Genomic DNA, 27,151 nt, shown 5'->3' with positions numbered 1-27,151 from the left:
GGGGAGGGAGGCAAGAGTAAGGAGTAGCCAATTCGTGCAGCTTTCCTTATCTGCCTGGCTTCTGTGAGTAACACTGCTTCAGCTGTACTAATTTGCACAGTGTCCCTTGCTTCAGTTTGCTTTGGGTGGAATTTGCTGTTTTGACATGACTCTCTGGTTTGACGTTGGTCTTTAGTGGACAGTCAGGAGTAGGTTCTCTGCACATTTGATGGAGTTTGCTTGAAAAATGCCTCCTCCAGCCCCCATATAGTTTTCCCCATAGGGAATAATGGCTGGACAAATCTGGAATTTTCTAATCTTGCCAAACTGGAACAGAGAATCTTTCCTGGTTGTTGTGGTTTTTCCGGGCTGTATTGCCATGGTCTTGGCATTGTAGTTCCTGACGTTTCGCCAGCAGCTGTGACTGGCATCTTCAGAGGTGTAGCACCAAAAGACAAAGATCTCTCAGTGTCACAATGTGGAAAAGATGTTGGCAGGTCATTTATATCTACTCAGGAGGGGTGGGGTTGAGCTGAGTCATCCTGTAAGAGTTTCCCAGGGTGTGGAATGCTAATGGCGGGAGGCTTCACTATATCCTGAGGAGGTTCTTTTGCATATGGATTGGTGCTTGATGTGCTAATCTTCTCTGCAGGGCTATTGTCGGGTATAGAGTGTTTTGTTAGCCTGGTGTTTTTCAGAACTGGAAACCATGCTCTGTTCATTCTTAAGGTTTCTTCTTTCCTGTTAAAGTTTTGCTTATGCTTGTGAATTTCAATGGCTTCCCTGTGCAGTCTTCAAAGTAGTTGGAAGTGTTGTCCAGTATTTTGGTGTCCTGGAATAAGATACTGTGCCCTGTTTGAGTTAGGCTATGTTCAGCCACTGCTGATTTTCAGCCACTCCAATCACCACCCCCGACAGAAAAGAAATTCACAAGCATAAGCAAAACTTCAACAGGAAAGAAGAAACCTTAAGAATGAACAGAGCATGGTTTCCAGTTCTGAAAAACACTAGGCTAACAAAGCATTCTATACCCAACAATAGCCCTGCAGAGAAGATTAGCACATCAAGCACCAATCCATATGCAAAAGAACCTCCTCAGGATACAGTGAAGCCTCCCGCCATTAGCATTCCACACCCTGGGAAACTCTTACAGGATGACTCAGCTCAACCCCACCCCTCCTGAGTAGATATAAATGACCTGCCAACATCTTTTCCACACTGTGACACTGAGAGATCTCTGTCTTTTGGTGCTATACCTCTGAAGATGCCAGCCACAGCTGCTGGCGAAACGTCAGGAACTACAATGCCAAGACCACGGCAATACAGCCCGGAAAACCCACAACAACCATCGTTCTCCGGCCGTGAAAGCCTTCGACAATACATCAATCTTTCCTGGATTTCAGGGATCCTAGATTTTTTGGGATACCTGAAACTTGAATCTGGATTTCTCAGGTTTTTGTTTAGTGCACACCCCTATGTAGCATTTCATTTTGAAGTAACAGTACCTTTTGTTGAAATTTAAATAGATTGACAAAGAAAACTGAACCTATGTATTGTCGAAGGCTTTCACGGCCGGAGAACGATAGTTGTTGTGGGTTTTCTGGGCTGTATTGCCGTGGTCTTAGCACTGTAGTTCCTGACGTTTCGCCAGCAGCTGTGGCTGGCATCTTCAGAGGTGTAGCACCAAAAGACGGTGTATGAGAGATCTCTGTCTTTTGGTGCTACACCTCTGAAGATGCCAGCCACAGTTGCTGGCGAAACGTCAGGAACTACAGTGCCAAGACCACGGCAATACAGCCCGGAAAACCCACAACAACCAAAACTGAACCTACTTTATTATTTAGCCATTGAGTAGATGTACTCTAGTCTATACATATTTATTTCCCTGTGGCACCATGAAGCACCCACACTTTTCTATCCATAATGGATTGTACCCTTCCTCCTTGCCACATGTTGGGCTTTGGTCAAACTACACCTGCATTTCCCCAGATACCTTGCATATGCTGTAAATACCTGGCTATATTGATGTTTGTGTTTATGTTTATTAGATTTATATCCCGCTCTCCCAGTGCACAGGTTCAGGGTGGCTCTCAGCAAACATTTAAATACAGATTTAAAATACATATTTAAACATATAAAACCAATAAATAAATACAAAATTACATAAGTAGGCATCAGTATACATCTCAGAAATGAAATTTGGCCCTCAAGTCATAGTTTACTTATGGCGACCCCTTGTAGGGTTTTTGTGGCAAGAGACTAACAGAGGTTGTTTGCTATTGCCTGCCTCTGCGACCTTGGTCTTTGTTGGTGGTCTCTCATCCAATTACTAACCAAGGCTGACCCTGCTTAGCTTCTGAGATCTGGCTCTCCTGGGCTATCCAGGTCAGAGGCTATATTAAAACCATAAACTCCAGACAATAGAAGATGGAAATGATCAGTCTCAGGCAGCATAGTTGGGGCACTAACAGCCAGAGGGGGGCACTGTCAGGTATCAACCATAATTTAATTTATTGCATTTCTAGCCCTCCCTCCCTGTGAGTAGGCTCAGGGTGGGTAACAACATTAATAATCTTAGAGTAACTTAAAATACAATATAAAATCAATAGATAAAATCAATACAAGATATAAAAATTAAAACCAAATCAAAGTGGCAATGTGTGCAGTTAATATACCTCATCAGAGACTCAGTAGGGTAGAGAGGGCAGAATGTCATAGTCAAAAACTTAAACTTGACCTGGAATTCATTTGGTAACCAGTGCAGTTGGCACAGGACAGGTCCTATATGTGTCCGAACCGGCGTCCCAATGAGGATGCATGCAGCAGCATTCTGGACCAACTGTAATTTCCGGATCAACCTCAAGGGCAGCCCTGCGTAGAGAGTTACAGTAGTCTAATCTGGAGATGACCGTTGCTTGGATCACTGTAGCCAGGTCGCTGGACAAGAGGTACGGAACAAGTTGCCCGATCTGTTGAAGGTAGAAAAATGCAGATTTGGCAACTGCCATGACCTGGTCCTCCATTGACAAGGAAGCATCCAGGACCACACTCAGGCTCTTCACCACCGGCATAGGTGCCAATGATGTCCTCCTCAGGGCTGGGAGCCACATTTCCAACCCTGTTGATGCACAGAACATGTCCATCTTGCAGGCTCTGCAGAACTGCAATAGATCCTGCAGGCCCAAATCTCCAGTGGGAGGGAGTTCCATCAGGCTGGAGCCAGAGTTGAGAAAGCCCTGGCCCTGGTTGAGGTCAAACAAACATCCCTCAGGCCGGGGACCACCAGTAGTTATTTATCAGCTGATCATAAAGCTCTCCAGGAGACGTATTGGGAGAGTTGGTCCCGCAGGTATGTCGGTTCCAGCCCTGCTTACTAAAATGTAAATAGCTCACTGTTTCATCAACACTTTTGTAAACCATGAACTAAAAGTTAGAATTTAATTATACAGGCTTTTTATTCCTTTGGCAGAAAAACAAATGAAATGAATGATTTGGTACAGTTGATGACCCAAACACTGAAAATGGACAATAAAGAAAATTGTGAACAATCTGCAGTACCAGTTCCTGAATCACAGTTCATGCTTAATAGAAAATACAGAGACACCCTTATCTTACATGGGAAAGCATCAGAAGAACCAGACACATTCCAATTTCAGGAATTTTCTTCAGGTCTGTAACATGCTTGAAAACAGTGGCCTCAGACTCGCTTTTAAGTGCAGAACGTTTGTATTAATCTTTTACAAAATCGCCCCATCTCTACAGCATGAGCGCTCATTTTCCCTGTTTTAAAAATAAAAAACCCTCTACAACATGATTACAGATGCCAGACCTCATGTCTGCTGGATTTAAGATAAATGATTAGTAATAGATAAAACTCATGCTTAGTAGTCCGGGAAGACTGTCGATATGTATTGGGAAAAGGGAGATGAACCTGAAAGAAAGGGAGTTATACCACAATCACAATTTAGCTTCTGCTCAACTGCCAGAACTCAAAGTAGAGCTCAAAATAACTGTGAATGTTGATTATGCTCACTGTTTTAGATATTCTGTCTGGTCCTGAAAAAATCAGGAGACTGATCGAAATCTTAAGGGCAGATGTAGTACAAGGACTTGGAGTGAAACTTCTGGAAAAGGTGTATGATGTTATGGAGGAGGATGATGAACAGAAGAGAGAGGTGAGTTATTATTCTTCAGACTTCTAAGTTTAAAGCTTTCACTTCTTTCCCATGCTTTTGAAATGTGGACAATTATCACAAAGAAAAGTAGATTTATGTTTGGTATAGTGTTAGCTTTCAAAACAGCTAGGATGGGAATTTCCTATGGAAATTATTTTTGCTAATTTTTTTCAAATTTTACTGACTATGATCATAGGTATGGCTGAGGATTTTATGAACAGGCTGCTCTAGTTACCTCAAATTCCACTGAAATCAGTAAAATGTCAGCTGAAAATTTAGTTCCATTAATTTTAAGTGCAGGTAGCTTTCTTTGAAAGAGGAAGGTGTGGCATAGATTAATTCTGCATTGGTTTTCATGGTTTCCTATCTTGAACAAAATCTTTGGCTCCAAATCAGATGATAAACTGGCCACAGTCCAACAGTTAAATTTGTTTAAGCCCATCAAAATAGTTTTAAATAACTTTACTCTACTGTATTGTTGCCAGTGATTTCAGTATCGTGTGTTCACAGTACCTTTTAAATTAAAGCTGCTTTTCACAAAGTTAATTGTGGTGCACTGTACCCAGTTGAATTCAGTGCCTAAGCCTGCCTAAACTTCCTGAAATCGGTAGGCATATTCTTCATGAATTCTACATGAGACATTTCACTGGCAACATTCATGTTTGGAATTAAAGTAGCTGATTTTTTTTAATGATTTCTGAACAGCTGTATTTGCGGGAGCTGATGGGAGAAAAGTACACTTCTTACAGCATAAAGGCCCGTCACTTAAAGTTCTTAGAAGACAACATCAAGCTTTGACACATACCGCCATTGAACCACTTATTCCTGAAGGAAACAACGAAACTTTATTCAAGAGTTCTTTGAGGTTCAGCAGATTTTCATTTTCCTGTATAGAATAAGCTGTCTGTAAATCAGAGCTTTGTTGAAAGCCTAGTGCAGGAAATGTTTGGCACACTTGAAATCTCAATTTTATGTGACCACACATGGCTAACTGCCACTGGTACTTGCATGTAAAAAGTACAGGATTGTAACTTGAGTACAGAACTGCCTCTTCCATATAAAGGTTATTATAATATGAGGAAAGTGGAGGAAGGGCAAGAAATAATTCAGCATTTGAGCCCTGTTCTGTGGCATCCTAAATTACAAATGAGCAATTTGTAGATAGGGAAAAGCTGGTTACTTTAGCTGACCATTTTTTAAAGTCATTTTGTGACAACTACCAAATTTCTGTGGTTGGAAGACTTTTCTGTATGTTCAAAAGTATACTAAACATAATGAAGAATTGCCTCCCCATGACATATCTGAATAGTTCTAGTGCTCAGTTACCATGAACTAGTTTCCTTTTCTTTGGGCCAAAAACCTGACTAGGAAAGAAAATATAAAATACACTAATGTAAATGGTTGCAACTTTCTGGTATTTTATTTAGGTTGAAATAGCTTATTATACCAAGCTAGGATGATGTTGCAATATGCAAGGTCTCTAAATTTTATAGAACTAAAGCATCACAAGGTGGCTTCAAGCTGAAGTTTTTTAAAAGTCTGCTATTTGATTCAGGGTCTTGACAGTCAGAAACTTACATATTCTTAAGTATCAATTGGTTTTAATTGATAATGTAAATTATATCTCCTAATCTTTATGGCCATCACCCCTACCTTGTCCTACTCCCAGGTGCTTTGAATGTATTATCTCTTGTCTGAATGTTTTTAAGTAATGAAATTACTTTTTGTAAATAAAATTCTTAAGTCTTCAAATTACTTTTCTTTTCTTTTTTAGAAATAGTCAAACCCCATTTTTCACTGCCAAGGGGAAGGATTTTTACCAATCCCCCTCATAATGTATTCAGTGCTATTCCTGCAGGGGTCCACTCACCCTTAGGCATAAGCGTGCGTGATGAGAATGTTCTGTTTCTCTCACCTAGCTCTACTCTGCTACTTTGGATGTCGGTCACTAGGACCACAGAGTCTTGGGAACAGCCATTCTGGCATGGAAATGGCATAAAGGACACTTACGTTTTGTGCTGGTTTGGAAATGCTAATTGGCCATGTTTTGCTACCAGCTTAGAAACTTAATTTGATTTGAAGGTTAAGAAAAATGTACACATTCTACTAATTAATTTATGCTGCTTGCTTTTCTCTTTGGCCTGTGACATCTTCCACATTCAGTCCCATTCTTACTTTGTTGCAGGATTCCTACTTTAAAACTTTTTTCTACAAACTAGAATGTCACCAGGGGTCATCCTTCACTGTATTTCTGAAAGACTTCTCAACAGCTGCTTGTATACCATCTGAATTGCTTTTAAAAATTTCTCTCTTAAAAAATGTATGGGAATTTGAACTAACTGGTGAAATAAAATAGCAGCGGATGGGACAGTTAATGAAAATCACACAAAACTCCATCCTGTTAGTAGAAATTTCCACTGGATCCAATTCATAGGGCAGTGATACTCACTCAGTGATACAGGAGCACCTGTGAATCTTCTGGGCACTGTTCCACAATAAACATGAAGCACCTGCCTCATGTTTCAAGAAAGTGGGGAAAGCCCTGAGGTTTGTAGTTGACAAGTGGTTTCCACCTTGAAACAGCTGCTGGCAGAAGAACAAGTAAGCTGTGAGCCTTTCTAAAGAGCAGACATCATGCTAGGGATGGAAGTAAGTGTGGCTCTTTTGGTTTACAGTAATTCTTAGTGTGAGTACCATGATTCATAGTGTGAGTACCATTTCTGTAAGGACTGAGAAATTTGCTGTAACTACCTCTAGAAACAGACTGAAGATTTTTCTTACACATTTTAAAGAATCTTTGAAAGGAAGATTCTAAGGAGAAGTATTTACATTAAAAGGGATGAAGCACTTCAAAACTTTTATAGACATTTAAGTTTTGTCTCCCCCCCCCTTTTTTTTTTTAAACACCCAGTCCTCAGGGACACAAGTGCTGAAAGGTTGAAGAGAAAAAAATACAAGATAACTTTTAAATAAGTTCATGGATATTCAAAACAATGGCATTTCAGTTCTATTACAGAATTCAGCACTCCAAGATGCTGTAATAGCATCATGCATTTTTCTTTAAAAATTATTCTTTTCATGACTTTGTTTAAATAACTGGCTGGAGAACATTCATTTTGAAAAGCAGCATACAGCCATACAGGAAAAACTAGAATTTATGCTATCAGATGTAGATCCCCTTGTTTCCAACAGAATGGCACTTTTTACTCTAGTCGCCAAAAAAATTAGAGCAAATGTGGCTCTAAAAAAAGCAGTCTGTTGAAATGTAATTTGTGTGTCTGGATGTGAGTTTTTAGAGAGAGAGATAATTTTAGAAATTTTAGAGTTGTAAATAAGTTTTTAACTGGTAAAGGCCTATGGCCACATACAATAAATTCATCTACTACTGCCATACAGGATTAGTAGAGGACAGCTATTGCCATCATGCCAGATTGTGATTTTTCCAGGACATCAGGCTGTTTACTACTGCTAGGTAAAATGTTTTGCTATTAGAACATATGTTATGATCCAGACAAAAGCAGCATATGTACCAAATGCTACTAATCTAGTAGCATTTATTATCCTCAAATACTTCAAATGTGCTAGAGTTCTCATCTTTTTATTCTATCCTTTTTAATTTTAAAAATAAAATCTTTAAAATATCTTCCCTTAGGAACCCTCATTCCAAAAATTACAGAATAAAGCTTATTGCACCAATTGCTTTACCACCATATGTCCAGCTCATTAAGAATAAATAACGCCTGAAGTGTAAGAGCTTTTCAGTACTGATGTTCTCAAAAGAGAGAGGACAAGCAGAAATGAAATTAGGTCATGAAAGACGAGAAAAAGCAGAAAGCAAATATTTGGGGCAACTCATGACATGACTTTGTGGTACCCGGTATAGGGCAAACCATCACAACGCTACTGGTGACTATATTTCATTCTTACAAGGTAAGTGATAGCCTAAAACTGCTTCTAGATCATTAGTATGAGAGAGTTTATAAGAAAATTCTTAAAATCTGTTGTGTTTCTAACAGCAACTTTAGAGATTTTCTTATGGGGACAGTTTCAGGCTAACAGCTTCCCATGTGAAAATAGACACATGTAGTGGAGGCACACGAAGACATCTCGAATGTTTATTGAGCCTGAGCCTAGTAAACTATTACTTTCCCAGATACTTAGCAAAGCTTGTATTAAATCTCACTCTCAAAACACGAATGCACAACCAAATTTGAAATGCTGTCAAATATTTAAATCACAGAGGACTACAAAGCAAGAAATCGACTTCAAAACAAATTTAATGGCCAAAAATTATACAGGATAGTTTTAGTTTTTAGGGTGCCTTTTTACTTTTCTGTCTGCTGGCTTCTTATCATCCGTTGCAGATTCCTGGACAGGTAACCACTTCAGAGGATTACGACGATATATAGGCCAGGGAGGGAGAGTTAGCTGCAGAGAAAGACATTAAGAAAATTCAATCAGAACAGTTTCCTGTTGCCAGGTTTTTACAAAAACCTTGTCTTTTTAATTACATTCCAGAAATTTATAGGAAAGGATAAATAGGAAGTCAATCTTAGAAATAACTTCTCAGAGCAGTTCTATATTTCAAATAAGGCAAAGTAAAAACTAAGGGTACAGCTCAAAAGTAGGTCAACCTCTCTTGCAAGTGTATTGTGAAGCCAGGTAAGGGAAAAACCAGGTGATCAGGGAGAAGAGGCTCACTGGAAAATGTGTTTGCGCCTTGGCGTAATGTGCTAAACGGCCAAGAAATACAGCATATTGCTCAGTAATCCTAGACATTTATACATTTATACTAGACAGGAAAAACAATAAACTTGTTCACTAATGAAAGATTCCTATGATAGGTTAGGGAGGTAGCATGGACTAACTTTGCAAGTTGTCCAGAGAAGTACAGTAAGATTAGACGTGGATGCCACTTCAAAGAGCTTCATAATCACTGATGCATTTCATTATCTTACATTCACCATTATTATTGTTTTTATAGTCTATCTCACTGAGATCCAAGGTGGATTATATACTGTAAGTGAATACAATATAATCAATAGCTAGGATATCCACAGAGCAAAAATACAATATGATCAACAGGCCAGTCAATGAAAAACAGATACAATACAGCATGGTTGCTGCAAAATTGAAAACTAGCATAAAGCTGAACACACAGATGAAACCTTTCTGAATTAAAGTGTAAGCGATTAACATGACATCTTTAGCAATGTTGAACTACCCAGTAGGAGCATATCTTAAAACAGCTAGCAGTACCCAATAGCTTAGTCTATAGCCCCTGTCCCTTACCAAGATATTTCATTGAGCTATTTCTTATGATACTGATCTATAATCTGAGAAGAAATCACTCCTGAATAATCCATCTTGCATAGTTTGCAAAAAGTCAGGAGAGAGGAAGCTTTCCTGACCTACTCAGGCAGGCTACTCCACAAGGTGGTGGCTACCACAAAGAAAGCACAAGTATGGGCAGCTGTTGATTCAGCCCAACTCTAGGGTAGTATCTGCAGAAGGCCCTGTTCAGATAAGCAAAGCTGCCGTGATGGAACATAGGGAGAGAGGCCGTTTCACAGGAATGAGGGACCTAGGCCATAAAGGGTTTTGAATGTAATAGTCATGAACCTGAATTAAGCCTTGTAACTGATGGGTAACCATGGCGTGACTGCAAAATGGGAGCGACATGCATACTCCTTCAATATGTCTGCTTTTACAATCAGCATGACCTCTGTCTTGTCTGGGTTCAATTTCAATTTATTTGCTTTCAGTCATTTGACAACAGCTGTCAAGCAATGACTCAGAACCTCTGCATCATCACTAGGGGATTTGGACAGTGAGATACGGAGATGAGTAGCATCTTCATATTGATGACATCCAGTTCCATAGCTATGAAAGATTTCTTCCGAAGGCTTTACATAGAGGTTGAATAATATGGGGGATAAAACCACCTTACAGAACCCCAAAAACTAATTCCCATACTGAGGATAGCTGGTCTCCAATAGCAACCCGCTGAGTCTGTAGCATGAGGAATGACTTAAACCAATCCAAGGCAGATCCCCTGATACCTTCTTCTGCCTCCAAATGTCTCAGCAGGATGGCATGGTCTACTATATTGAAGGCTGCAGATAGATCCAGGAGGAACAACAATGAAGTGTGGACTTTGTTTACATTCAGGCTAAGGTCATCAACTAGAGCCGTCTCTGTCCCATTGCCTGGCCTAAAACCAGACTGAAAAGGGTCCAGACCACTTTGCCCAAAACGGGCAGATTAGAGACTGGGTGATAATTGGCTACACCATTTTTGTCTAAGGCTGATTTTTTTTAGGGAGTGGGCAGGTGACTGTCTCTTTGAGAGGCCAAGGGAAGATGCCTTGAGTTAGTGACTGATTTATGACAGACTTCAAGGGCTGGCCTCTTTATGTGGTCTTTACAAGATTTTGGCAGTCAGGATGGGCAGGGGTCCAGTGTACAAGTAGTGGACTTCATAGATGCTAGAATTCTGTCAATATCTGTCACTGTAACTGGGTCAAAATGTTCCAGTAATGGACTGGATGGTGTGTGAAGCATTACTTCTGTTGTGTATATATGTTGCAGCTGTATTCTACCACATTCATTTGACTTCAGTAACTCAGCTACATTTTATAATTTTCTCTGCTAAATTCTTACCAGGCATGACAAGGCAAATCCAGCCATTACTATGTAAACTGTCCAGCCAAACTGTTCAGTGATGTATCCATAAATGAAACCAATTACCTACAAAAAAACCTGAAATAAGTCAAAGGAAATCGCAGTGACAGAATGTATAGGATGAGCCTCATAACAGCCTTTAATTTCTATAATACTGAAAAAGATGTCAAAGCTGGACTTTTAGCCCTAAGAGTTCACTATATATTGCAATATAAAATGTCTACAAGGTAGCTAGCTAGAAACCCGTAATAAAATCAAAACAAAGAAAAAAACCTGAGCAACAAATATCATCTGTCAACATAAAATATAAAATTATACAAAACATACTTTTATGCTTACTATCAATATTGAAAGTTTCTGTGCTTTCAATCAAAGATTAACTTGGCATGATAACATACTGGATTTTTCTTTTAACTATTGTGTACATACGTAGACAGCATTTTATTCTTTTTTATACGTACTGCAGACACGAGAATGATTCCTTGGAAAATCTGTTCTGCTAATTTTTGCCCTTTGTAGTCCTGTGGAAAGAGAGAAATTTGATAGCATTGCTCATTCTCCAGATTCTTGTGGATTATGGCCATTTCATCAAAAATAGATATATAAAAGATAGAGAATACCTTAATCACAGACTTGACTATTTTCCTTTTAAACTTGAGAACTGTTTAAGACATTTTGATAGCTAAAGTATGAGATACCAGATGCAGGTAGGAAGAAAATGGACAGATAACGAAAATTACTGCCAGATCCTACATTAGGCTGCTGGAACTCTGGCTCCGGTGTCTGGACCTACCCACAGTCATGTCATGGAATGTCTTTTCACAGGGGCTGACAGTAGGAATATATAGTAAGGTCAATGATTTTCAGAGCACTGAGTATCAACCAGCTCTAGATGCAAACCTGTATCTGGAATTTTCTGACACTAAATTTGACGTGTTTTTGCCTAGCAAGAAGCAGAACTGGATGTGTATATCCGGCATAGGGGGAAAAATACAGACCTGGATTTAGCTGTGCTCCAAGAATTATTTCATAAAATTGTTTAATTGCCTGTTTCCAGTTCTGAGGACCTCACATCAACATTTTCCAGAGTTTTTTCAAAGGGCCCTCCAAGAATCAATTTCTATATAGAAGTCACATGCAGAACACCAAGAAATGGGAGGGGGGGTGTTTCCTTTTGAGCAACTGTGCCTTTAAAAACGAAATATCTGCTCTAAAAGCATGCCATGCGGTTCTCAAGCAGTCGTAATGAAGACGGTGCCCCGATCCCCTTCCAGGTCGAGCGCGGAAGGCTCTTTTTTTTGTCGCCCAGCGTGTACCTCAGATCAATCCGTCTCCGCTTAGGACACGTCGCCTTCACAATCGCTTTGCGGCCAAGCGGCTCACAACCCCCCTTGCCAGCCCTGCCACCTCCTGCCCGCCCCGACAGCGCGAAACTCCAGGACGGGGTGGGGGAAGGAAACAGAGCGGCAGAGCCCCCGCAAGCCCTCCGCCCCCCTCCATAGGCGACCCCACCTCTCCTCCCTTACCATCTGCGTAGGGATGGATCGGAATATGTTGAACATTTTGCCCGGTTCCAAGGACAAGCTTCGAACCCACTTCCTGACGCTGTGCTGGTTGATCTCGGGCCGCAAAGCAGGGGCCAAATCGGCGTCCAGCGGACGTTCACCAACCCTGGCGGAGGGGAGCTTGCTCGGAGGCTGGGGAGCCTGGAAAGGGTCGCCCTGAGAACTGGCGTCCGCCGCAGAAGAGTCCACGGGGGAAGTGTCAGGCGACGCTTCCGGCTCCTTAGTGGCGGATCGGGTCCACAAGGCGGGCACTACCGAGCTTGCCGGAATCGACGTTTCCTTGCCCCGCCTCATCGTTCATGGACTTCCGGTGTACTGGGCTCAGAGAAGCCCTTCTGTTCAAGAGAATTAACGTTATTTCGCGCGCTTATGGCGCCGTTTCCTGCTCGGTGATGCCCGACCGAGAAATCCACAGGCTCCGCAAAGGCTTCTAGAGCATGCGGCTCCGTCTCCATGGCAACGAGCACGCAAGAAACACAAGGGCCCTCCGAGCGAAGAGGTCCTCGGTAATATCGTGGTGTCTAACTCAATGCCCGTCCCTGATTTCAATTGATCCACCTTCTGAGAGTTTGTACGTGGCCAGGGGGACGTGCTTGCTACTCTCCTATGCGAGCAGGCTCATTTTATACCCGTAACTGCTCTCTGATCAGGCACTGCAGAGGGCGCTCTTTTAAACTCCAGCTGCTGACAACTTGCTGCTGTTGAGCTGGCATTTCGTTTGTGGCTTCCAGATTGTACGAAGGGAAGGAAGAAACAGAAGGGTTATCGTTTCCCAAGCAAGCAGGAATCCTAGGAACAGAAGCAGCTCGTCGGCTGGCTGCTGGCTGTTGCCACAAGTACTTCCATCTCCGTGGATGTTCCCTTGAGATGCATCGGTTCTTATTCCTGGTTTGGTATTGCTTGGCTTCTGTGAAGCAGGTCCAGTCAGGGGGCTAGTGTTTTCCAGACTGTGACTGGTGGGGGAACAAGTGCTACTGCTCCTTTTGGAGGGTGTGGACTCCAAGGTTTGCATGCCATTAACAGGCTCGTAAGTTTACCTACAGTTGATTTATCGTTGTTATCCTGTCTCTGCTGATATCGTCTAGATGTTTAGTTAGTCCTTTTGGACTCGAACAATCATGTCAGTACCAGAATAACGGTTGTATGTTTCTCCCAGAGATGCTGAACTTCAGATCTTAGATATTTGTTATATCTTCTTCCATTTGACTGTCACATGGGATTGCCAAACATCGATCCGTCTGACCTTCTTACTTTCAATCACAGTAATATCTGGAATATTATGTCCTTATCTTTTGGATTTTGAATTCCCACATGATCTTAACTTTCTCAAGTTTCTCCGACTTATTTTCCCACTGATATTTCACAGATGGTAGCTCCTACTTTTTGCATATATTCCAATGCAGCATTGCAATTACTTTATTATGGTGGTTTTTATAGTCAGTTTGTGTGATCTTACTGCACCCACTGATGAAATGGCCAGCTGTTTCATCCGCTTTGTTATATAATGTGCGCTTGCTGTGGTCTTTTCGATTTTTGCTTTCATCCAGTTTATTCTTCATGCCTGTTCTTGTGTAGCTAATGTAAGTCTTTTTGTCTCTTTTCTTCAATATCCTTTGCATTAGCTATTTCCAGTTGTTACTTTTGTTGACTTTACCCATAGTATTCTTCATGAAGTGACTGCACAGTGGTTTACTTTGCCATGCCTCCATGTGTTTTTTCAACATTTTCTTTCCTATATTTTTAATTTACTCCCTCTTGGATACACCCCTTAACGTGATGAGGGGGTTTGAGTGTGTCAGTGAAACTGAGAGCAACGTTGTCAGGAGCACAGGCTTGGTCAAGAGTCTAAACTCCTGGAAGAGCCATTCAAGGCAGAATGGTCAAAGCTGAAACACCAGACTAAGATGCATCCACCCCCTTCATGAATCAACAGTCACATCAGCAGAAGAGAACTGAATGTTCCAACGATGATGGGAGTGGTAATTTCCCATGCAGGCAAAGTGATGATCAAAATTCTACAGCAAAGACTCTTACCATATAGAGAATGAGAAATGCCAGATGTTCAAGCTGGATTCCGAAAAGGAAGAGGCACCAAAGATCACATTGCAAATTTACAATGGCTAAGGGAACATACCAGGGAATTTCAGAAAAAAATCAGCCTGTGTTTTATATACAGCAAAGCTTTTGACTGTGTGGATCATGAAAAGCTATGGAGAGTCTTAAAAGTAATGGGGGTGCCACAACATCTGATGTTTTGATGCACAACCTGTACTCTGGACAAGAGGCTACGTCAGGATAGAATATGGGAAACAGAATGGTTTCCAGTTGGCAAAAGTGTCAGACAATGATGCATATTATCTCCCTGCCTGTTCAACCTCTATGCAGAGTATATCTTAAGGAAAGCTAGATTAGATCTAGAAGAAGGTGGAGTGAAAACTGGTGGAAGGAACATTAATAATTTGAGATATGCAGATAACACCATATTACTAGCAGAAAATAGTGAAGACTTGAAACGACTACTGATGAAGGTTAAAGGAGAAAGCTCCAAAGCAGGATTACAGCTGAACATCAAGAAGACAAAAGTAATGACCACTGAGGAATTACACAATTTTAAAGGTGACAATGAGGAAACTGAAATTGTTCAAGATTTTCTATTCCTTGCCTCAATCATCAACCAAAAGGTAGACTGCAATGAAGAAATCAGAGGATTGAGACTTGGAAGAGCAACTGTGATGGAGCTAGGTAAGATCCTTAAAGATCTCTCTCTGGGAACTAAAATCAAAATAATCCAAACTATGGTATTCCCCTTTGCTATGTATGGCTGTGAAGGTTGGACAGTGAAGAAAACTGACAAGAAGATTGATTCATTTGAAATGTGGTGCTGGAGGGAAATTTTGCGGATACCATGGACAACCAAAAAGACAAATAAGTGAGTACTAGATCAAATCAAGCCTGAATTCTCCCTAGAAGCTATAATGACAAGACTAAGGCTATCATACTTTGGTCACATCATGAGAAGACAAGATTCTCTGGAAAAGTCAATAACGCTAGGACAAGTGGAAGGCAGTAGGAAAAGAGGACGGCCTAAAACGAGATAGCTTGATTCAATAAAAGAAGCCACATCCTCCAGTTTGCAGGATCTGAGCAAGTCTGTTAATGGTAGGACCTTCTGGAGGTCTTTCATTCATAGGGTCACCATAGATTGGAGGTGACTTGATGGCACATAACACATACACACACATTTGTCATTGGTACTGTTAACTTTAATGATTTCTTCTCTGTAAATGTAAGCCAGCATCTTTTCTTTCTTCATTTTAATGTAATCGTTCAGCACACTTTTTTCTTCTGTTGTTTTAATTGTAACAATCCTTGTCCACCATTACTTCATGGCAAATAAAGTCGATCTATAAAGATGTATGTTCCTTATTGTATAAATCATTATGTGATCTAGACCATCCTACTGCCCTGTCCTATCAACAGAGATGGGAAAAAGAATTGGGGAAAGATATTTCTCCAGAGGAATGGACCAGAATTTGTAACTCTCTAATAGATCCAAAATATATAATAACTGATTTCAGTTTTTCAAACTGTTTATATTCTGGTATTATACTGCATTACAATTGGATAAGATAACAAAAACGTATAATCCATTTTGTTGGAAAAACTGTAATCAGATAGGTTCTTATTTACACGCTTGTCCTATTGTTCAAGCATTTTGGAAACAGGTGATGGAGCAAATTGAAAGGGTGTCAAATTTTGTGTTTACCCCAGAATTTTTGTTGTTAGATCTTTGGCCCTCTTCTGCTGTCTCTAAGGAGCAGAAGAATCTGATCTCCTTATTGGTTGCTACTGCCAGACTCACTATAGCTGCTAGAGGGAAATTACCTTCCCTCCCCTCCATCTTGCTGTGGCAGGAGAAACTTTGGTACAACAATATTCTGGGTAGAATTACAAATAACTCTTTTTTTGAGACTGAGATAAATTTCTCCCCTCAAGGGTACAAAGATGCATGGGCTCCTGTGGTACACTTTTTAAATGACCAAGAAGTTATATCTTCAAGTTGGGAACGACTTCAGATAATATAAGGGGGGATTTGGTTATTAGGATGTTAGGATGTTACTTATTAGAATGTTACATAAAAAAATTTAAAACTTTTATCGCATGTATCTATTTTTGTATTTGTTATATTGTATGTGATAACAAATTTTAATAAATTAATTTTTTAAGAAAAAAAGTTGATCTATGTCACTGAGGATGTACAGTGTGATTAGCTGTCATGATTTTCCTCATTTCGCAATCTAGTGCATCCATTTTGGTTGTATCCAATCTACAATTCCAGTGCAGTATCGAATCACTGGAATAAACTAGGTGTTTATACTATGATTTATATTTCCACTGTTTAATTTAACTTGAGTATTTTTGGACTCTTTTTAATGCATTCAGCACAAGTTTTTTTCATTATTGTATGCTGAATATCATTAGCTTGCAATATACCCAAATACTTTTTTTCTTCATAGTGTAAGGTTTTGATTCCATTTCCATTCACAAGTTGTATTCCATCTGATTCAGCAAATCTTCCTTTGTTTCATTGATAGCATTGTACATATTTCAATTCCAAAGTATTTACACTGTAGGCATCAAAGACTTGATTTCCACTTCAGATTTTTCGTATAATTTAAGGTTGTCCATATATAGCAAATGAAATATTTTTTCTGCTCCCTTTGTAATCTCATATCTACAATGTGTTTTATTCAGTATCATCAGTAGTGGTATCAAAGTATTGACAAACTGTAAATGTATCAGAGAATCACCTAAAAATATTCCATGCCTGATACTGACACATCCTATTTCCACTCCATTAAATTTCAGTGTTGTGCACCAATTTGTCATTATTGCTGACAAGAACTTTCTAATATTGCTGCTAGCTCTGAACATTTCTAATGGTTTTTCAATCCATGAATGCAGCAGGAAGTTGGATGCCTTTTTGTAATCAGTCCAGGCTATTAGTAACTGATCTTTTGTACAGAAGATTTTTGGCAGTTTTCTTTCTGTTCGTTTGGTAAAAGGGCGTTATCAATTAGATGCTCTTGAACTTCATTAGCAATTATTCCAGTTAACAGTTTACACATTGTTGGCAGGCAAGTTATTGGTTGATAATTATTAGGGATTGCCCCTTTGACTTAATCTTTCATAATTAACACTGTTGTACCAGTTATCATCCAGTCATCAGATATAGCTGATTGCCTTAAGTCTTTCTGAACTTGAACAATCAATGCTGCTTGTGAGTATTGCTTTTTTTAATTTTGCCTCACCAAAATGCAATGGTTTCTTCTTTCCAGGAAGTGTGTTGTTGCTACTCCATTCACCAGTCAGAATTTTGTAGAATTGTCTTTGATTACACCTAAACTAAGTGTTTTGCCTTTACTGGCTTATATACGCCTTGTATCTAAAAATCTTTTCCTCCAAGAACAGCAGGATTTGAGCCCAGTGACACCTTAGAGATAAACAAGATTTTCAGGGTGTAAGCTTTCAAGAGTCAGAGCTCTCTTCTTCAGACATCTGAAAATCTTGTTTGTCTCTAAGGTGCCACTGGACTCAAATCCTGCTGTTCTACTGCAGACCAACACAGCTACCAACCTAAAACTTTCCTCCAAGGGCACTCAAGGCAGCTTACAATGTAAAATAAAAAATGGCAGTTCAAAACATGGTTAAAATACGTTAAAAAGCTGCCCTAAATAAAACAGTGTTCAGCTGCCTTTTGAAGCTAGAGAGTGAGGGGGCTAGGTACACCTCCATATGGAGATTGTTCCACAGTTGTTGGACTAACACAGTGGACTGTGGACTAATAGTGTCCAGATGACCTCTCCCTGTGATCTTAACTCCTATATGAGAATGCATGGGAGAAGACCAGATACCCTTGTCCCAAGGTCTTTAAAGGATAGAATCAGCACCTTGAATTGGGCTTTGGAACAGATTGGTAGCCAGTGTAGTTGCTGTAATATTGGGGGGGGGGGGGTCACATGTTATCAGTCTCGACCAGTGGTCTAGCAGTGGCATTCTGCTCTAGTTGCAGCTCCTGAACCATCTTCAAGTGTAGTCCTAGTAGAGCACATTGCAATAGTCCAGTCAAGATGTAACTAAGGCATGGATCATTGTGGCTAGATCTGACTGAAGCAAAAATTGACACAGCTGACATATTAGCTGAAGCTGGACAAATGCACTCTGAGCCATCTCAGCCACCTGGCTTTCTAAGACGACTGCTGCATCAATCAGTATTCCTAAGCTGTGAACCTGTCTTTTCAAGGGTGGTGTAACCCCATCCAAGATAGAGTCAGCCTTGCTACTAAGCCAGAGAACCTCTATCTTGTCAGGACTAAGTTTCATCTTGTTCACCCTCATATGGCTTGTTACTGACTCCAAGCACCCATTCAGAACATCAACAGTATTCTTGAAATTAGATGGAAAAGAAAGGTAGAAGTAGGTATCGTCTGCATACTGCTGACATCACAGCCCAAACCTCCTGATGACTTCTCCTAGTGGCTTCATGTAAAATATTAAATAACATGGGGATAAAATTGAGCCCTGTGGGACTCCATAGTTCAGTGGCCATGGGGTAGAGCAGGAGTCCCCCAGTACCACCACCTGAGACTAATCACCCAGATAGGACCCAAACCACTGTAAGATGGTGCCTGTTAATCCCAGGATCAAGAAGTGACTCAGAAGGATACCATGGTTGATGGTATCGAAGGCTGCTAAGAGATCTAGCAGGGTCATGCTCCCTCTATCTAGTTCTCGGTAGAAGTCATCAACCAAGGCAGTTTCTGTTCCAAATCCTGGCCTGAAGCCAGATTGTAAAGAAATAAAATATTTCTATGATATATGGAAACAAAACTGGTACATATAATCATAAGATACTTCCTTATACCAGATCATACCATCGATTTGCCTAATACAATCTACTTTGACTGAAGTAGCTGTCCAAGGTCTCAGGCAGAAGTAGGTCTCTCCCCAATAAGATTGCTCTTTAGAAACAGCTTGGTATTAGGCAGGACATGCATGTCTATTTATTGCCTGCTCTTTTTTCAGTCTTCCTAGCATTCCAGTCTACAGGTGTGGCCCAATTTTAATGTGATGCTGGTGGGCTCAAAGAAGTTACCATGTAACGCTTGAATGCACACAACATCTTGTTTCAGTTAGCCTAAATTGAACAACTGTATATGCAAAGTACCTACATTTCCAATGTTAACATGTCAGCACAACACCTGCCCAAGTTACAGCCTTCTTACATGCTAACATTGCAGGTGTAATGGCTGGGATTCAGTTTAAATGAGATGCTGGGTGTGTGAAATGTAGCATGGGCTAGTTCTCTCCTGCCAATTTTGTTTACCATCAGGTAATTGCTGTGACAAAGATGACTTGAATTTCAAAGGGCAGTATTGGGTATGTCCTGTAGGTTCCACAGGGTTCAATCCTTTCACTTGTGTTGTTTCATTTATGCATGAGACCTTTGAGATCATCCTAAGCTTGGGAGCTTGTGTCATTAGTGTACTTTTGATACTTGTTTCTATGTTTCTTTGACTAAGCCAGTAGCAGTGGCAGTTTCTGTGCTGGGCCAGTGCCTGGCAGCTGTGGTCCATGTGGAGGTTATGCTGGTTGGTAAAGCAGAGAATCTGGAAGAGATTTCCCATTGGCATTGGAATGAAGTTTGGCCTCCTTGGGTATTGTTGGATCCAACACTTCTTTTAGAAGATCAGGTGAATGCCGTGGCAAAGATGTATCTTAACAGCTGCATTTGATGCAGAAACTGGCTCCCTTCCAGAGTTGTGTAGATCCAGCTAAGCTTATCCATTCTGCTGTGATTTAGAGGCAAAACCTAATGCAATGTGCATGAAGACGACTCAGAAGCTTCAACTGACACAAAATGGAGTGATTCACTTGTTAGAGGGCAGAAATAGTATATACTTCCTTCTTAGAACAACTACATTGGTTAGTAATGTGTTTCCAAGTCCAATTCAAAGTGCTGGTCATAATCTTTAAAGCCTTATTTGAGGGACAATTTCTTCTGATTATGGGTGTATTTATCACTGCAGATCCCTGTAGGGCCTCCTCCTAGAGGAACCCTCCCTCTGAGACATTTTATATTGGCCACAGAGCAGGCCTGTACTTTCTCAGTGGTGGCTACATCATTGTGGAACACCTTCCCTGAGGAGGTGTGGTGGGCAAGTTTCCCATGCTGGCTATTTTTTTTAAAGTCTTTTTTAAGTAGGCTTTCTGTACTTCAAAAATGGGTAAGACTATTTTTTGAGGGAAAGGCTTTGTTGTTGCTTTAAAGTTAGATTATTTTGTGCCTGCAGGTTAGGTTTTTCTGCCATATGTGAGAGAGGTGTGTGTGTGTGTGTGTGTGTGATACATACATACATGATTGTGGACATGGTTATATCGTAGGTAGATTTTACTTAAAATCTTGTTTGAGGACATGCAATATCACTGTTTAATATTTGAATATGAATCTTCAATAATGGTTTATCTATTTTGCATGCTTGCAAAGTGGTTCTTTATTTCTTTCTTACAGATTCTTAAAGAGGCTTCACTTTTCATCCAGAACAAAAGAAGGAAATGACATACAGAAAAGGTATTTTTTTTATGACCAAATAAGTTTTTTTTTAAATGTACAAGAGTAGCCTGATAGTTATTTTCCTGACTTTCTCTTTCTTCCATTTCAGTAAACATTTTCATCCTGGTCCTTGCTGTTGTTATATTTTTGTTAGTGCTGCATCACAATATACTAGGTCTCAGTGACCTCTTGAAAAGGGAATTGTCAGGTACAGTTGCCTTTATTTTATATTTACATTTTGGAAACAATGGATGTTAGACTTACCATTATGTTATTTTTACAAACTGAAGCAGTTTTCTTCCAGTATGAAACATGTTTTACTCTGACGTTTTTTCCTCGGGTGGTGGAGATAACCAGAGTGTGTGGGCCATCTGAATTCTATCCCTGCAGCTGCTGGTTTAAGTCCCCCCCCCCCCGTAGGCCTTTTTCACCAAAGGCAGGAAGACCATACACTTAAAAGGAGGGTGACTCAAGTTGTAGAGTACCTGCTTTGCCTGCAGAAGGTCCAAGTTTTAGTTGTCAGCATCTGCAGTTAAGCAATCTCAGGCAGCAGATGTTGGACAAGACCTGCTTCTGCTGATACCTTGAAAAGCCACTTCAGTCAGAGCTAGTTGTGTTAGGCAGATTGATATGACCTCATATTAGAAAGTATCATATGATTATACATGCCAAGTTTGTTTCCATACATCACTGGAAATACTTTTATTTCTTTTGCAATGGGACCAAATAATTGTCTCCTCCTTTTTCTCATAAGGAAGAATGTTACATTTTGTGGCACCAGGCATTGCTAGCAATGGAACAGTCCTTTGTGCAGATAGCTTTTTAACTTTGCTGAGCCGAGTTTAGAAATGTGATTGGAATTTCAGGCTTAAAAAAAACCTTAGCTACTGCACAAGTACATTATAGCATTTAAATTATAGTTATTATATATGTTTCATTCTGATCAATCCATAGTTCTGAAGGGTCATCTAGACTGTAAGAAACTCTCATCTGATTATCCCACTAGGGTCTGTCATCGCTTGATTTTTCAAATATCTAGACTCCTATTATTTATTTACTTATTTACAAGATTTTTATCCTGGCCCAATTGGACCACCAAAATGGCTAACAAATTAAAACATACAGATTGAAGTCATTTTAAAAATCAGTACAAGTATTGCACAAATACGTAATTAAACTATTTATAATAAAAGATAAAAACAATTCTTAAAACATTGGGGAGGGAGGAGGGATCACTGAGGGAATGCCAAATGAAACAAAAAAGTCTCCACCCATTGGTGAAAGACAGCAACACGGGGAACAAGCCAATCTCTGTGGGGAGCGAGTTTCAGATTTTGGTGCCACAATTGAGTTCGTCTCCCAGGTTGCCACCTGCTTTGAATCAAAAGGTATCTTGCAACTTAATGGAAGTAATTGGAGACATTTAGGAACTATGTAAACTGTTAGCTAGGGCATCTTTCTGTCAAAGTAAAACAATTTGAAATCTTACCAATTTCAACAGCAGAGTTAAGAATTTTTTGTTGAAATCAACAGGACTTTAAAGCATTTGATGTTGACTGGATCATGCCAATAATGCTTTTGGTATAACTGATAACATGCCATGCTGTGTCCTACAGATTCAAGTCCATTAGGACTCCAGCCAATAGATTTTATTCCTGAGGTTCCTCAAAGGTTGACAGATGACCAAAATGACAAAGAAATTCCTGTGGTCATTACAGCCTCTGATGATAGGCTTGGGGGTGTAATTGCAACTGTGAACAGCATTCACCAAAACACCAAGTCCAATGTGGCGTTCCATATTGTCACTCTGAATGATACAGTGGACCACTTGAGGTAAAGCATACTCACAAAATGTTGCTAAACTTGGCTACTTTTAGTAAACTAAGACTTGCTTTTCAGGTTCAGTAGAGTAGAAAGACGTATTCCTTTCTCTCTCTCAATCCTGCTGTCACATCAAGAAGAAATGTATTGAATCATAGCATATGCCAGTGTTGGATGAGGGGAACCTTAATTCAAATCTCTGTTCAGGTAGGAAGCTTACTGGATAGTATGGGTAGAGGGTAGCATCTTTCAACCTTAATTTATCCACACAACTCTTGTGAAAATTAAGATAGGATAACTATGTGTATTGCCCTGCCCTGGTTGGAAGAATGGTGAGATAAAATGTAATAAAATAAATGAGACTTCAGATTTTTTCGGATTTAATTTTTACTAACTTTATTGTTGTAAAGCCTGAGTGACACATCACTACACAGCTGTAACCCCAATGATAGGTATTTCAAAACAAAAAATGTATGTAAAAAAACCTTGTTAATCCACTCGGTAGAGCCTTTTTTAAAAAAAACTTGTTTTATCTTGAATCAGAGGATCGTATAACTGTTGGAAAATACAGACCTGAGCAATGCATGCGTTTTGCTCTCCACTGGCTTGTCTGATAGTTAAATCTGCAAAAATATAACTACTCGTTCACTTAATTGGTACTTTTGTTTTAGAAATGTGGACTCCTTCTTTTGGCCTTATGTCTCTAACAAACTTACTGTAAATAGATCCTTCCATAATGAATCTAGTTCTTTTTACTTGTGAAATAAAATCTGAAGCAACAGAGGGTGATTGGAGTGTTTTAAATTTGAATCCATCTTGCACTCATGCTATACCTAGCTAGTTTGGTTATCTTTACACCCAGTTTTTGTTAATATCCTCAGCTTGTGTCCAAGAACTGAGAGCAAAACACTGATTTCCTTCTCCTCACTGCAGCTTGTAAAGGGACTGATGGGAGGAATGTGCAAAAATCCACATGCTTTCCATTGGCAATTCACTAGCCTTGCGCTGAACCCAGACTAGCAGCACTTGAGTAGAGTTCTGAGTAGATCTGCTTAAGATTTCTCTCTACATCTTCTAGTAGCAGAAGGAGGAATCTCAGAAAAAGTAGCGCATTTAAATTCCCATTTCACAGTTGGGGGTGGGGGCTGCTAAGAGGTGTATAAATATTAGGCAGAGCAGGCTGTGGCACATCAGAATTGGATATTCAGTTCACTAGATGTCCTGTACACATTTAAGAAGAAAATTATCCTATTTTTTTAAAAAACTGCGTGTGTTTCTGTTGCTCTCTCCTTTGTGCAGATTATGGCTTAGTAAAACGAGTCTGGAAAATGTGAAATACCGAATTTTGGATTTTGACCCCCACTTGTTGGATGGAAAAGTGAGGACTGACTCAGAAATACCAGACTCCATAAAACCTGTGAGTGGGAATTCAATAACGTTAGTGTTACGATCCTCTCTATTTATCAGTTAGATTTTGCCTTTAACCCTCTTCTTACACCCTCTGGGTAGATTGCTGCCATCAGGAATTATATTCCAAATATAAACTCTGTGGCGCACACACAGTTTGCCTGTTTTAAATAGAATGTTCTCTCAGAAATACAGAGACACTCTCAGGCTGCACACAACTTGCCTGTCTTAACCAGAAAGCCCTCTCTCTCTCTCTCAGTAACTAAAAACTGCAGTTTGCTCTGCCCACACTCTCAGTCATCAACCAATCATCTCACTCACCCCTCTTTCACCCCCATTCTTTATCTGTACCTCACCAAGCATTTAAAGAAGCACACTTAAAATTATTAGTTTGAAAAACCAGAAAGTACAATATGCAGGATAACTGTTGATAAATCATGAGTGAATATAAGTATGAGGTGTTTGGGGGGGGAAATCTGATTTGTAATTACCAATCTGGTCACAGCTCTTGAAACATATTTGCTTAATATGGGATAATTCTGGTAAAAGCATTGGGAAGTTCCAGAAATAATTGTTTCAATATTTAACCTTAGTGATGGGTAGCAGATACAATCAAGAGATGTTGGGGAACTAATGTTTGATACACTAAGTGCTAACTAGTGAGATGTTTTCTGTTTTCTTACAAATGGCATATTCCCATACAGTATTATGGAACTAGTTTGATCCTGGCCTGTTTTTTAATTTAGTAGCACTGATTTGAATGGGAATAATTTCCAATTGAACTTCTGGACATTGGAAAGCATAGTGCAAAAAAAGTTGGCTAAAGGAACATGTCTTTTGTTTTGGTTGCTTCCAACTAGCTAACCTTTGCAAGATTCTATATGCCTAATTGGGTCCCTAATGCAGAAAAGGCTATTTATTTGGATGATGATGTGATTGTGCAAGGTATGGGAACTTTTCTTTTTATATGAAACTTATGTCAAAGGAATTATTTTTCTTGAATCAGTTTCATCCAGGAGCTTGTCTAAAAAAATAATAATCATACTCCGAAAGGTATAATGCCTCCTGTAATCATTACTACTCCCCCCACCCCTTAATCCTACTTGTACCATCTAATCTAGATAGTATATAATTGTAGCAAAACTACCACCAGGGATGTTGCATGAGATGTTTGAGAAATGCTTTTTAAAGAAATAAACATTTTTCATAGTGGTGTGTGGAAAGAGCTTTCAAAAAACTAAAACTGTTTTTTAAAAAGTGTAGGACCAAATCCAGATTTTGTATTATGTATTAATAGCTTCTAAGTGTACAGTATTAGTCTTACAAGGGTCAGACTCACAGCTTGTAGAGACTGAGATAAGACTGCTTTAGAGCATGGTAGAATGAATTTGATAGGCACTTTAGGTAATGAATTATTTTCTAGTTGCAATGAACTTCATTTGTACGAAAAAGATTACACTCAAATATAGAGATACATCTATATCTATTGTAAGGAGCTCATGGTTTGTCCCTCTTCCGTTTTATCCACACAACAATGCTGTGAAGTGTATTTGGCTAAAGGTCATGCCATCACCTTCATGGCTGTGTGGCAATCTGAATCTCATTCCTGTTTTGACATTCTAATCACTAAACAGCACTACTGATTTTTGTTATTAACATTTAGTAGAATGGAGGGAAGTCTAGTTTGCTTTTGCAATTTGTTTTTATTGACGTGGATTTCTTTTCAGATGATATCCTTGAACTTTACAACACTAAACTGCAACATGGTCATGCAGCTGCATTCTCAGATGAGTGTGACTCTACCACAAACAAGTTTGCAGTCCGTGGAGCAGGAAACCAGGTGTGCACGGCTTTAAAAGAAATTGTGAATGATACAGGCCCACTGTCTTACGAGTTGCCTCTACTTTTGTGGTTATATTTGTTACTTCACACTTTTACAAGGGTACTTCTTGCCTTTGGTTTTCAAAAACATTAAATGAAGGTAGGCACTCGTTTTGTAGTGTTTAGGATTTTGATTGGATTGGAATCTTAAGTGATATTTTGGCATACTTTAAAGGTCCACCACATAGCAATCAGGACCCTAATCATCTTGGGACAGTAAACTCATGCAAGATGCATGCCAAGGTCACAGAACCTTAACACAGTTAAGGTACCATAACCTGGGTTTTGTTCAGCATGTCGTGGGGAGGCTCATTTCTACCTTAAGATTGGAAGTAATGCTTCATTCCCCTTCTGTTCACCAGTAACTGATGTTCTTTGTGCTGAAGATCCAGTTTCTGTTTATTTTCAGTATAATTACATTGGATTTCTTGATTATAAAAAAGAAGCCATTCGGAAGCTGGCCATGAAAGCAAGCACATGCTCTTTCAATCCAGGTGTCTTTGTTGCTAATCTAACAGAATGGAAGTTACAGAATGTCACCAAGCAACTGGAAAAATGGATGGCACTTAATGTGGCGTAAGTGCATCCAGAATTGAATTTCATAGGTTGTTGGGTGGGGCTCAGGTTACTGTATTGTAAAAAGAAGGGGGAAAAAGTAACGCAATCATCTTTGATTTAGACAGAGTTTATAATCAATTTAGTGAATGTTGCTGCTCCCATATTACTTTGACTCTAAGCAGTTTTCAGTATTAAGTTTACTTGTTCTCTCCCTCTTATGCCTTAGTTAAGTCTTATTCCCTAGTTTACCATAGTGGCTAAGAGATTTAGTTAGAACTAGTAAGTATTTCCTTGGACACACTCATAGGTGGAGTATACCTGCTGGAATACTCCGAAAAGCACAATGATTAAAGGCTTCTCATCTACAGCCTTGGGCAGTCATTCCCTCACAACTACTGACAGGAGTACTTGAACTCAAGTTTGCTAACCTGAGGCTGTAGAACTAGGGATGTGCATATCAGGTCTGGA

At 39.7% G+C, this 27,151-nt stretch overlaps 3 protein-coding genes across 14 annotated transcripts in view; 2 read left to right on the top strand and 1 right to left on the bottom strand.

Moving 5' to 3' along the window:
• Positions 1-6,761, top strand: part of NEK4 (NIMA related kinase 4) — a 29,741-nt gene extending 22,980 nt beyond the window's left edge. For 5 of the 6 annotated variants that reach the window (XM_054976950.1, XM_054976949.1, XM_054976945.1 and 2 more), the window contains 3 exons: positions 3,449-3,648; positions 4,021-4,154; positions 6,340-6,761. In XM_054976950.1, coding sequence (XP_054832925.1) covers positions 3,449-3,648; positions 4,021-4,154; positions 6,340-6,510 — 505 coding nt within the window. In that variant the 3' untranslated portion in view covers positions 6,511-6,761. The other variant, XM_054976946.1, reaches the window with a different exon arrangement.
• Positions 6,762-8,413: 1,652 nt separating this feature from the next.
• On the bottom strand, positions 8,414-12,786 carry SPCS1 (signal peptidase complex subunit 1). The gene is made up of 4 exons (XM_054977104.1): positions 12,364-12,786; positions 11,299-11,358; positions 10,817-10,903; positions 8,414-8,582 (listed from the first exon to the last, which is right to left on the bottom strand). Exons 1-4 carry the CDS (start codon positions 12,694-12,696, stop codon positions 8,460-8,462), a joined length of 603 nt encoding a protein of 200 aa, XP_054833079.1. The 5' UTR covers positions 12,697-12,786; the 3' UTR covers positions 8,414-8,459.
• Positions 12,787-12,832: 46 nt separating this feature from the next.
• The window catches only part of GLT8D1 (glycosyltransferase 8 domain containing 1), a 17,389-nt gene continuing 3,070 nt past the window's right edge, over positions 12,833-27,151 (top strand). Inside the window, exons 1-8 of one of the 7 annotated variants that reach the window (XM_054977098.1) lie at positions 12,833-12,908; positions 20,975-21,034; positions 21,126-21,224; positions 22,633-22,849; positions 24,137-24,254; positions 25,105-25,189; positions 25,972-26,084; positions 26,535-26,701. In XM_054977098.1, coding sequence (XP_054833073.1) covers positions 21,019-21,034; positions 21,126-21,224; positions 22,633-22,849; positions 24,137-24,254; positions 25,105-25,189; positions 25,972-26,084; positions 26,535-26,701 — 815 coding nt within the window. In that variant the 5' untranslated portion in view covers positions 12,833-12,908; positions 20,975-21,018. The other 6 variants (XM_054977099.1, XM_054977096.1, XM_054977097.1 and 3 more) reach the window with 6 other exon arrangements.

This window comes from Eublepharis macularius, chromosome 4 (genome assembly GCF_028583425.1).
Source record: "Eublepharis macularius isolate TG4126 chromosome 4, MPM_Emac_v1.0, whole genome shotgun sequence".
Classification (NCBI taxonomy): Eukaryota; Metazoa; Chordata; class Lepidosauria; order Squamata; family Eublepharidae; genus Eublepharis; species Eublepharis macularius.
The sequence above is the reverse complement of the archived record's forward strand: the minus strand, read 5'-3'. Positions and strand labels throughout refer to the sequence as shown.

Excerpts from the sequence above, each read along its gene's own strand:
- SPCS1 (XM_054977104.1), bottom strand. The coding sequence starts at position 12,696 with ATGAGGCGGGGCAAGGAAACGTCGATTCCGGCAAGCTCGGTAGTGCCC. Across the intron at positions 11,359-12,363 it reads GATCCATCCCTACGCAGATG|GACTACAAAGGGCAAAAATT; the intron begins GTAAGGGAGGAG and ends CTCTTTCCACAG. Across the intron at positions 10,904-11,298 it reads GAATCATTCTCGTGTCTGCA|GTAATTGGTTTCATTTATGG; the intron begins GTACGTATAAAA and ends GTTTTTTTGTAG.